Source organism: Falco cherrug, chromosome 1 (genome assembly GCF_023634085.1).
Source record: "Falco cherrug isolate bFalChe1 chromosome 1, bFalChe1.pri, whole genome shotgun sequence".
Lineage (NCBI taxonomy): Eukaryota > Metazoa > Chordata > Aves > Falconiformes > Falconidae > Falco > Falco cherrug.
This window is the reverse complement of record NC_073697.1, coordinates 14562578-14574791: the sequence shown is the minus strand read 5'-3', so window position 1 is coordinate 14574791 and position 12214 is coordinate 14562578. Positions and strand designations below refer to the sequence as shown.

Genomic DNA, 12214 nt, shown 5'->3' with positions numbered 1-12214 from the left:
CTGAGATGCTGCAGAACTAGTATTTTCTAATTTTAATCCCTGTTTGGGAAAAAAAGAGAGGCATTACAGTCCCAAACATGCAAGACACCAAGCATTCAAAAGCAGTCACAACACAAAACTGTCTTTTCTAACTACAAAGCTAATTTAAAGTTCACCAAAACTTGCACAGGATCATACAAATATGAAAATACCCAAACAGAAAACACTCTTAAGACTTGCATGCTGGTTGATTACAGCACTGACCAAAAGAAAAAAAAACACAACACCCCCACACACCCCCGACTCTACCTCAGTGCTGCATTCCAACAAAAGGAAGGAAACTGGTTGGAAACAGCTGGGAGTTAATGTAGTAGGGGCTGAAGATGGAAAAAACAGACAGTGACTGAACAGCAAACAGAATTTATTCTCTTTTCGGTCATCTTTAAATTCTACTTATTTTTAAGACTTACATTTATGCTATGACTGCTTCTTCACGAAAAATATATGTTAAATTGAATTTTTAAAAAATAATTTGTTCTTGGAACTTACAAAAACTCACTAATCAAGTTCTAAATAGGGAATTTTAACATTACGGATTTTTTTCACCCCCCCTTTAGTAGGGAAAGAAGGGTTAGTTTTAAAAACATATAGTGAATGAAGCAATGGTATTAACTTAAAAAGATGGCATCAACTCATTCTCCAAAAAGGGCTATTACTCATTACAGGGACATAACACATGCATACATCTGGCTGAACACACATTCATCTCTGTTGCTCAGCTTTCCCCCATGCCCCTGTTAGCACTGCATGGTCCATTATACCCAGGCACAGGTGCTGGATCTCTTGTCAGCCCCCACTCTCTCAGACTCCATCATGCCAGCACCTGACAGACACTTCACAGCTGCAAAGGGACAGTCCTTCCCTCACCTCTCCCCAGAGCAAAGGCAGAGGCACAGGGAAAGGAGCATGGAGGCTCCTTTCACCACAGCCATGGCAAGCAGCAGTGAGAGACCGCCGATGGTGCAACCTCAGCAAAATCTCTCGTACAGGTATGTTGAAATCTCACAGAAGTTTAACTGAGCAGCCAGGATACTTCAGTGTTAACTGCATCCATTCTAATCTTGCCTGGTTAAGCAATCTTTCTCTCTAGAGAACTCATCTCATATACCAAGTTTAGTAGGGTTACTAACCTGTACTAATGATAAATGTCTAAGTTCAGCATATCTTAATTTCTAGTTGTTCCTCCTCCAAGACCGTAACTTTATCTGGTTTGCCGAGTCTACTAAGAAGTGGACAAGACAAGGTTTTAATCAAATGTAAGCAGTAACAACAGGTTTTATTCAAAACTTCCAGTAAAGAGGACCCACTAGTTTTGGAATAAAGGTACTTAAAAAGTACTACAGCTTACATGAATATAAAAGATCAAAGAGAAGAAAATAAACCAAGCAGTAAAAAAAAATAAAAATTAAAAATATATATTTTTTCGAAGTCTGAAATAGACCCACCGAGGGATTCTGAAGTCCTCCAAACAATTAACAGTTACTAAGTTTGGCAAAACAAGAGTCTCTTACAAAATTAATAGCCTACTTCTGTTACATAAACTGTATAAAACTGCTCAATAGTTAAAGAGCACTCTGTACAATTTTGTCTTGAAATACACTGAGCTGCAGCCTTCAAACCGCAGGAATTAATCATTTTGTCCTCTTCACAGGTAAAAGAATTAACCAGCTGCGCAATTGTTCTGGGGGAAAACGAAGAGGCAAAAATAGTCAGAATTAAGAAGATGAAGCCACTATAAAAATGAAATGCACAGCAAAACTCAGACCTCAGTTTAAACTAACAAGCTATGTTTACAATATATTCTACATTTCAGTTGTCATTTTCCCATCCCACTCCCACCTCCCCCCATTCAAATATTCCTAATTCCGTTATGGTCTAACCTAATTAATTTCTAAACTTTCAAATACACCGTACATACATTTAGCAAAAAACATACCTAACACTCTTACAGCAGTATGGTCAGGACACCACTTCAAAGATTATTACAGAGTTATTGAGATTAAACCTTATGAATTATTTTTTTTTTCCTTTTAAAGAGAACACCAATCATCAACTTAGACAAATGGTTTTAAAATATACTACAGAGAGCCTGCAAAAAGCAGGCTTCACCAACATCGGCTCTTAGCCCCAGAGGACACAAGGGAAAACAGCAAGCGCTGAATGCAGGGAAGAAACAGAGTATGAGAATGCCAGCTACAGGAAGATCCTTTGGGAACTCGGTCCGACAGATTGTGGTTTTGGCTCGGTCATCCCCGTTGCACTAAGCCCTGCAAACCAACTTTGCAACAGTACATTACAATGTAAACTAAAATTCTTGATACCAACAGTTTGACAAAGGGGTTTGTATTTGTTTCTTTTCTGAATCCAACAGTTGGTCTCAGAAGTTAAGTATTTTCGTGGCTCTTATTCTGCTGTTGCCAGTTTGGGGTGGGGGGGGGGTGGGGGGCGGAAATAAAAATGTGTGTTTAACTCATACGTCTTTCAAGTACATGCAAGGCTCAATTATTTCCACGATGCAGGAGCTTGGGACCTTTTAAGACACTGAAGAAATAGGATTATGAGGAGAGCCCATCTGAGTAAGTACTTTATCCAGCCACTGAAGGGGACCATGAAGATGTATCTCTATCCAGCATGGAGTGCTCGTTACATCTTGGCGATGATATTCAGCTCCCCAACCCTGGAAACAGAATCATAAGTTGGGAAAGAAAAAAAGTCACTTTACTTTGTAATTCCAAATATGTGAGAAGCATACTTCAATTATCTTCTTTCTTACCAAAACACTCTGGCTTTCAACAGTCATTATCAGCAGGGTAGCATAATACCCTTGATGCACCAACTATTATCACATTTCAACAAACAAATCTGAAGTTTAAAAAAAAAATAATTCATTTTAGAGGAAACCTCATTCTGAGATCTCTTGATCTCTTGGAATAGAAGTCTTCAGATTCCTAAAGACAAACCTATGGCAGTGCAAAATTTCCCCATGCCTCACTGCCAGCTGCACAATGTCCCAGTAAAGCCTCTGAAGAGGGGGATAATCAAGTCTTCTCTACCAAGGCTAAAAATAGAATAAACTGGGGGGAAATGCTGCCAAACAGATCAACGAATTATAAAATGAGGTCACGGACTGACATTATGGAAGTGGCGGTGAGGCATCTGTCTGACAAGAAGCAAAGCATCATTTGCAGGATGGACACGATGAACCAAGCAGTAAGCCAGAAACATTCCTCTTTGGAGGAAGGGCATGGTCATTCCCCAGCAGGCTATTTCTCAGATTAAGACAAGATAGGTTTTGTTTCAGCTCATACCCGACTCTGTTACAGTAATTACCAAAGACATATGCAGATATTTAAACAGCATTCAAAATCATGCTGTAAGTGGGTCACTTTGGGGGCAGGTCTGGAGACAAGATTAAGCCACAGGTGCCGTTTTCTCTGCTCTATATTAATCCCTATTGAAGGTATTACCCAGCTCCCAGCGCAGGTGTCAGCAACTCTAAACACTGTGCAGTGTAACATCCAATATACAGGAGGTCCTGTGCAACCTGTTCAGGCAACACTGCTGTAAAACTCCAGAGGATGCAGAGGTATAAAGAACGTATTCCATTTTAGGAACCTCTATCCTAACATATCTGAAACTTTCTATCCTCCTATCAAGAGCAGCATTTTGGCATATTACCATCTTCATTTGATTACTTTCACACATGTGACCAGCCCTTTTAGATCAGTACCTATGTTGACACTCACAGCCACATCACAAATCTTGACCTTGCACGCCTCCCTAGAATAGAAAGGTATGTATATTATTCTAAATAATTACTGCAGCTCCTAATCTGGGAGCTGCTGGTCAAGACAGATTAGAGGATTATGCTATCTACACTCCTGCAATGGCTATAATGACTTGCACTGCAGTCCCAGCTCAGGTCTCCAAGAATACCACCCAGGACCAGGAGCATGAAGTTCAGCTGGGCCTCTTAGAGAGCAGGAGATGGCACGGACCGTAACAGTGGGCAAAAGAAGGGGCAAAAGCTGATGCTACATAATGAATTGGTGGCTTTTCCACTTTTAAGACAAATACTTAATGACTTAATTCTTTTCAAAACTTACTTGTACTGTATCTTGCCAGATCCCACAAAATTGAAAAGGCAAACTCCATAATTCCAAAGTAATTATGCAAATAAGTTATACACACACAGAACCTATATGCATATTAAATACAAGAATTCAACACTAAAAATTTACAAGAGGCAATACAATGAAATTAGAATAGTTAACAGAAATGCTTCACAAGTGACTGTGGACTTATGTGAAGAAACATCTTCTGCAAGTCACCTCAAGTTTTCAAAATATGTGTCAGATGAATTTTTGTCCACAAAGAAAACTTCATTTCATTAAGATCTGTCTTACACTTAAACATTATTCCACACTTAAAATATTAGAGCTATTAACAGGGTGATGGCGGGAGGCACTGGACCATTCAAAATCACCACATTAAGAAAAAAATAATATTTATTTTGCTTACAAAATAATCTCAAGAACATTTTCACATACCTTTACAAAACTCATTCGGAGAGTGCACATCTTAGTAAGCTCATACACTGTCTCAAAGCCATGGTTCACCGACTGAGCCAAAAGCTGAGCAAATTCTTGATTATTGAAAATCTTCAAACTGCAGCCACTGGGGATTTTGCAGACTGTGGTGGGATGGAACCCATGATGGTAGTTGCAGTTCCGACTTTGTACAAAAATACTGCTGTCGCTAAGACATTCAGCATAGACTTCCCCGCCAACATAATAGAGATGAACACCTGGGAGGAGAAGGTTGACATAAGGAAGTTAGACAAATTCACAGTGTGTATGTTTTTCATGCTCTGTCTCCACAGAGATATGTTTCTGCTTAATAAGATAAACATTAATTGTGTATCAGACCATCATCTGTCTGTCTTCAAACTTGATTTTTACTTTTCTGTTTCATCAGCAGGTCATTTGGAAGGAGGGTGTGTATGTATGCATATATATAAGGGGAATCAGTAATTCCTGCATTTTAACATGTTGTATATTCAACAATAATAAACTAGCAAGCATTGCATCAGTTTGGATGCGGTACACTGGATGGCTTGACCATTTGAAATATTTTGCATTATATTCAGGTAAACCAATAGCTGGGAATGCAAGCAGAGAGAGCAGAAACCTACTGCATTATTTGTAGATACTAAAGCAGCCCCAAGCTGGATTCTCTAGAAAAGTCCTGAATGCTATTTTTGGTAGCATGAGTTTTTTTCAGCTCACCTTAATTCCAGAAAGTGGGGTGATGGGGGAGGGGGGAAGGGCCTTACATCCCTCAGATATATCTTGTCAAATGAGGGTACACATCAATTTTACAGTCCTTTCCCCTTCTACTGCCTGCTCCCTCACCTGCCGCTGATGGCAGCAAGCCCCAGAAGAGCAACACAGAGGCAACCTTAGGGGAGATTTGTTGTCAGTAGGACTCAATGCTAAAGGCTTTGAGAATGTCTTTTATGTTTAGAAATGGATTATTTACCATTTTAACCTTTCTCATCCCACAGCATCATGAATCAGATAAGTGAACATATTGAATTCAGGAACTAAACTGAAGTCCAGTCAGAAAGCCTTGACTGTGCTCTGTCATGCAGTATTTTGCCACTGATGATGCGTGTAACTGTGTGGGTACACAAATACCCCTACCTGATCTGCAAAAACATTTACAGCTATGTCTTCAAGTTTGGGTTTTACTCCTTCTTCCTCAAAGACCAACAGTCTACATCATCATTAGCTGTTCACATTTACTTATTCAACAGCATCCTTGTCTCTTCCTCACTCTGCTTTGGCACATACGCAGCTAAGTGCTTCAGCAGAACTCTGTTGCAGCTGGGTTACTTTTAACAGGAAAATGAATGAGGTGTTAGGTAAATATCCTGATACTTGGTAAGATGGATGGGGAGGAAAAGAAGGAAGAAATAGTAGGACTTGAGTGGCACAGCACAGGTGTGGTGTACTCCTGAGAGCTGCACAAGTCCTCATGTAGAGAAAAGCTCTCCAGACTGAGGGCTCAAAGGGAGACCTGACAGTTCTCTTCAGTTTCAATTCTTTCCTCATCTAAGGAGGAAGAAGATACTTCATTAATTGGCACTTACAACATACACTCCACTACCTGGGCGTGCTGACCCTTCAACTGTCTCAGAAAATTTAGAGTCTACTAGAAACACAAACACTTAAAAAAATTGTCTGGTAGGAACGCCACATTGCAGGGGGCATGTCAGCTTTGCCTGTCATTTGCATGACAGGTGAGTTCTCAGAAAAAGAGGACTGTATTAAGTCACACACAAACCAGAAGCTTTTCTCTTTTGCAGGACACTGTCGCAGGCATAGAAGAGAAGCACAGAATACCCACTGAAACAATTACCAGCCTGTGAAAAATGCATTTGGAAAAACTGTTTTAGCAGGTTGTCTCCCTGAATACATGTTAGGATAGCTAACTTGTGTTGGAACTAAGGCTAGCTAAAAACTTCGGTGCAAAGAACTGTAATTTGGATTTCTATATACACCAATAATCTGGGTAAATAAAGAAATTTCATTAGACAAACTGCCTTAAGGTCTCATTCTAATTAAGATTATGACAGCCCTTGGGCAATTAAAAATTGATTAAGGGTTAAAGCTTCCCGTAATTACACACCAGGCAAGAACAATACTTTACTTGTAAGACCTGGCCAGAAAATTATATATTTACCAGCACAAGCACTTACCCCATGTACCTAGGAAGAGCAGTCTGCTCGTGATGCATATGGCCCAGGTTGTCACGTCTAGAGAAAGGAAAACACCCCACCCTACCCAAAAATGGATGCAAAGATCCAAAACTCACCTTTGCCAATATGCCGCCTGGTGTTCTCAATGGTGGAGTTGCGGTTCACATTTGAGAGCAGCCCCAGGCAAAATCTGTTCTTGTTGTTTGAAGGATCAGTAAAGCCATCCACCAGGACGCTGGTGGAAGAAGCATGGAATGCCTCCCCGACGCGATTGTTCAGCTCATAGTAAACGATGGAGCACCAATGCTTTGGCTCTTCGTAAGCAACTGCCTGAACATCTGTAAAGCAACAATGGAAACGTTACAATTTAACTGTGCTGGAATACAGGATCAAGATGTAAGGATTCATAAAACCGCAGATTTTGGCTGAAGATCACTAAAAGATGAGCCAGATAAGCAACTGCAGCTAAATGAAGGCTCTTCTATCTTCAGTTATTTTTGAACTTTTCACAGCCACAGACACACAACAGAATAATCTCACCTCAACTTTACTTGTACAAGACTCAGAAGAGATAAAGGTTTGCCCTAGATATCAACAGAAAAGTGCAGAAAGCTCCTGGGCACATACCAAGCAGTGCCGCAATAGCCCTACTGCATTTTCTCCAACACACTGTGGTGTGGGCCCACAGAGCAGAGAAATGCTGCAATTATACAGCTTGGCTTTCTTTCCAATTAAGTAAATTAAGTTCTACTTCAGTTCATTTTCCTCAGCTACCAAATTACAAGTCACCTCTGTGCTTACTGCAAAGTCGTATAGTGACAGGGAGAAACGTCACCACACAATTGCACAAGAGACCATTTGTAACTTTGGGTCCCAAGAAGCGTAACAAGGTAGCTTAAACGTACAGTCAGCAGATCAATCTTTCAGCATGCAGGCCGTGCACAAATCTTTCTCCTGGGCTTCTTGGGGTAAGGGTAGGAGACTTCAACAACTAAGGGAGACTGACATTTCTCTGCAGAGCATGCATGAAACACATCTTCTGTATGAATAGATACTGCTTGGGACTGGAGGCTGAACAAAAGCCTAATGAGCAGGATCCTAACAATTGCGCTGGGCTGAAAGGCAGATGAAATGGAGGAAGATATTATTTAACGAGAACATTTTATTCATCAAGTACTACCAAATGCAAAATCTGCAACTGCTCATCACCAAAAGAATTACTTGTTGAGTAACAGTATGTTTCTCAGAACATGGTTTTCCAGACTCTGGTAACAAGAAGCTCCTCCTCAGCAGCTCCTAACCGAATCTGGGAATTGTGCAGAATGCCAACAGGAAATTCCTAGTTCACGACTTCTACCCACCAAGCTCTAGAAACACATGAAATGCTTGAGGTAACACTTGTGACTGTGCACAGAGAACAATTTCTCCAAATGATACAGAAGGTCTTTACCAAAAAGTTTCCCACTGGGCGTCCAACAGCAGCATAACCTTCTTCTGATACCTCCACCCAGTGTGCATTCTTTCAAGTGCCAAATACAGCTACAAATCATTAAACTGCTTCCAAATAAAAGGAGGCTAGTGAAGGGATGTGGTTGCTTTATGTGGTTTCTTTTGAATGAACAAGACTATTTCACTGCTAAGCCTAGCACAGTTGGACTTGCTGCTAAAATACCAACTTTGCAAATTAAAGCTCCAACTACAGGTCAAAGTGCTAAAATGAAAATCAGGTTGGTATTATGGGAAAAGTTGTTTCTTTGCCTAGAGGTTTCCCTCCCCCAGCCCCAAGTCTTTACTGGAAGCAGTCAACTAAGACTAGTATTCACATTTTCTTTTGTTCACAGATCATACTGCTATAGGTTTACTGACACATGCAAAACAAAAACCGAACACCCCTCAAAAGCAGCAGTACATAGCAGATACAAAAGGTGGCAAATAATCAAAAGCAGGGTAACATATCCTACATCCCTGTGCAAAACTTCTAAGCAGTGTTTATTGCTGACCAATAATGCTTAAAACACTGGTAAACAGGAGACGACCTATGCTGATACCTTAGCATTTTCTATCCTTTCACATCACTGTGGGGGAAAAAAAATAATCTATCAGTCATTAATTATTAGTAAGAGGTTACTACACTTTTAATTCCCATGAAGATGCCAGCAATTATCAAAGCTGCAGCTTTGCCCCAGTTCTCAAAGTCAGGAAGAAACCTTGCCAGCTGGCCATTCTTACAGAATTAATCATATCTCTCTCACACAGATTTCATACTAACTTCCTTACATTTGCTTTAAGTCATGCAGAGCAGGTGCGTTTAGTCTCTCTATTCCCAGCATGGGCCAACAATGGAAATTACCCTACTTCACTGACAGGATGCAGCTTGTTAAATCAAATCTCTTAAGACTAACAAATCACTGTGAAAAACATGCTTCTAAAAGGTTTGCAACAAAAATGCTGCAGTAAGTTCACAGTAAAACCTCGTATTTTACAACCTGCAGCAGATTTTTTAAAGTACTGCAGTTACAGCATATATATATATATGAATAATAAACACATGAAGGCACACAGAAGTAAGGGATTTTTTCGTTGTGGTGGTGGTGGTGGGTTTTGGGTTTTGTTTGTTTTCTTTAAATGAAGGGATGAAGATGAAAATCCATTATATTAAAGTATGAAGAGGGAAAAATACTAACAGACAATTTTTATTTTGAAATGGTTGAAAGTTAAAAAGCAAGAATAAAAACAAACACTTTTATCTTTATCAACTCTCATGTAATAGAGGAATTCTATCTTGCGCATTTTGTGAGAAGGACAAAAATGCAAAGGTCTGCAGTTAGGCATAAACATTGATAAACATACTTTGGGCCAGCAAGGACTATACATACACACCTAGTGTACTGGATCAGTGGAAAGTGGAAATGCTACAGATGGAATTTATCACATGCAAAATTCATTCCATGCAGAGTGTAAACAGGTTAGCACAAAAGCTATCCAAATAGTTCTGAGAGGGCAAATATACTTCCTGAAACCAGAAATCAAGCTTAGCAACAAAACAAGTAAAAAAAAAAAAAAAAAAAAAAATCAAACAACAGCTAGATTGTTCATATGCTTGTGATCTTGATAATCATTCTGGCACAGCATCCAGCTTGCTGCTCTTTCTTGGCATGGGCCACAACTGTGCAAGCTTATGTGTTCTCTAGAAGGGCTATTTCTCACAGTATGATGAATGCGCTAAATCCTTTACTTAGCAGTCATGGCTGGCTGCAAAGGCTTTAAAAGGCAATGTGTAAAAAGATGTGTGTGTCACAGTCATAAAGCAATAGGTTTTTAATACAGATTTTAGAGTCTGTAGCAATACCACACCTCAGGCGCACAGCTCTGAATTCCAAACCAAGTGCTATCACTGCGCGACTCAAAGATGGAACAAAAATGGGGAGAGAAGGTGCTACAACACAAAATACAAAAAAACCAAAAACCTCAAACACGCTTATGACCAGGAGAATAGTAAATTATTAAAAGCAGAGCATACACTTTAAGGACTGAAGTTTAGAATTCAGGGCAAAAACACTGTAAGAAAACACCATTTCATGAGATGTACTGTCTCACTGGAAAAAAAAACAGTTTCCAGTTGCCCATGTAAAATATGTCTGGGTGTTTATGTAAACTGTCAGTATTAGCATCTATCCTCTGATTAAGTCTTTACATGGAGAGCTATACTTGACCATACCTACTGTCATCCACAACTCAGTAGGCTTTATATAGCATTAACTGCATTTTTCCAGTAAATCAATGTAATCGTAATAGAGAAAAAGGGATTCCTTTCCTTGCACACATGTAATTTCAGCATCACACACAGAAATGTGCAGCATCACAGGAATTCTTGCTGTTCAGTGATTAGTGGAAGTTCCAGATACAAAACATAAAATTACTTTGGTCATTGAGTTGGTTAGGAGTAAGAAAGTAATAAACCTCATAAATTTTATGTCTTTAAAGAGTCATATGATAGTTTCTTATCCTAAATAAATATTTACATTTATAAATTTTCATCTCCAGATTTACTATTTCATCCCTCACAACAACACAGAAAATTACGTCTGGGTTTTTTTATTTTCTACAGCCAAAAATTCCATAAACAACATACAGCCAAAATCAAAACTCAATTATTAAAAGTAAATCCTGAAAGTTCTTTATTCTTAAGACAACAAGAAGGAAGTGTTTTTACCTCCTCTGTGTATGTCAGGGGGAATTGCGGGTGCCATCATGTTGGTATCCATTGGCTGGGAGGTATCATGTGTCATCTGATCTTCCGGAGGCAGGTAAGCAGGAGGGGGAGTATCAGCTAAATATAGAAAAGGCAGAGACACACAAGTCCTTTCCTCTCTTTAAAGTATATATACATAACCACATAAACAGTTTTGGCCTGGAAAAGCTTCCAGCCTGACTCAGCAATAAACTTCCACCTACCAGCAATCTGAGAAAGCAATCATGGACCTTGAATCAGAAAAGCAAAGAATTATTGTGCATATTAAGCACAACTGCGATAAAAACAAGTCACTTCCCCACAGTCAAGCTGCAAAATAAAACTCAGCTATGCTTCCAGCCCACATTTTTTGCATGTTCAAAGTAACATGTAGACTTTAAGAAACAAAAAGGTCTCAGGACCAGGCCAGAAGTAGGTACCTAATATGGTAAACATGAACAGAAGTTGAGGCAGAAAACTTCCAGTTCGAAGTTTTCTGTCTCCAACATGATTCCACCAGCAAAGTATGCAAACATCCCAGATCTATTCAGGACCTTATTATTGTCGTTGCAAGTTATTAGCTCTATTTTCCTAGGTTGGCAACAGTAGAAAGTTTTCATGAACCCAAATTCTACAGAAGTAGCCGTCTGGGTCTAGAACTCATCTGTCAGTGTCTCTTACCAGCTGTACTGCCCTGTGCAGGACTGAATCACTCCCATAAAACTAGCCCGTGCACAATGACCGTACTCACTAACGCGCTGCTTTTAGCCCTGTTTGAAGTGTTCCAGCCAGGTACTCGCATTGCCCTTCAGCTGCCTATTCCACTTCTGGGAAAGTTTCCCAAATGGCTTCTTAGAAGCTGCAGGAAGTTGCCAAAGTCACTATTTCCCAATACATCAGAGGACACTCTCCTTCCAATCAACTGTGCAGAGATGCATGCAAAAGAGAGAAACCCTGGCTTGATCCCTGCAAGGCTTCACTGCAAAAGCTGAGATTAGATTAGCACTGTACTATCCTGGCAAACACGGCTGCTGCTCATCCCACATTTACTTCCACTACTGAGAGCATGGACTGCAAACTACCACAGCAAATAATCACAGGGGTCTCCAAAACCTCCAAAATCAAATTAGCATCAACAAAAGGCAGGAGGATCATACCACTACTGCTTTGTAAGTTTTGGG

General features: G+C 39.9%; 1 protein-coding gene across 3 annotated transcripts in view; it reads right to left on the bottom strand.

Moving 5' to 3' along the window:
• Positions 1 to 1296: 1296 nt before the first annotated feature.
• SMAD1 (SMAD family member 1) overlaps positions 1297 to 12214 on the bottom strand; it is a 48806-nt gene continuing 37888 nt past the window's right edge. For all 3 annotated transcript variants that reach the window (XM_055728241.1, XM_055728222.1, XM_055728232.1), the window contains exons 4-7: positions 11016 to 11132; positions 6919 to 7140; positions 4590 to 4846; positions 1297 to 2716 (exon numbers count right to left, since the gene is read on the bottom strand). In XM_055728241.1, coding sequence (XP_055584216.1) covers positions 2573 to 2716; positions 4590 to 4846; positions 6919 to 7140; positions 11016 to 11132 — 740 coding nt within the window. In that variant the 3' untranslated portion in view covers positions 1297 to 2572. The remainder of the gene's footprint in view (positions 2717 to 4589; positions 4847 to 6918; positions 7141 to 11015; positions 11133 to 12214) is intronic.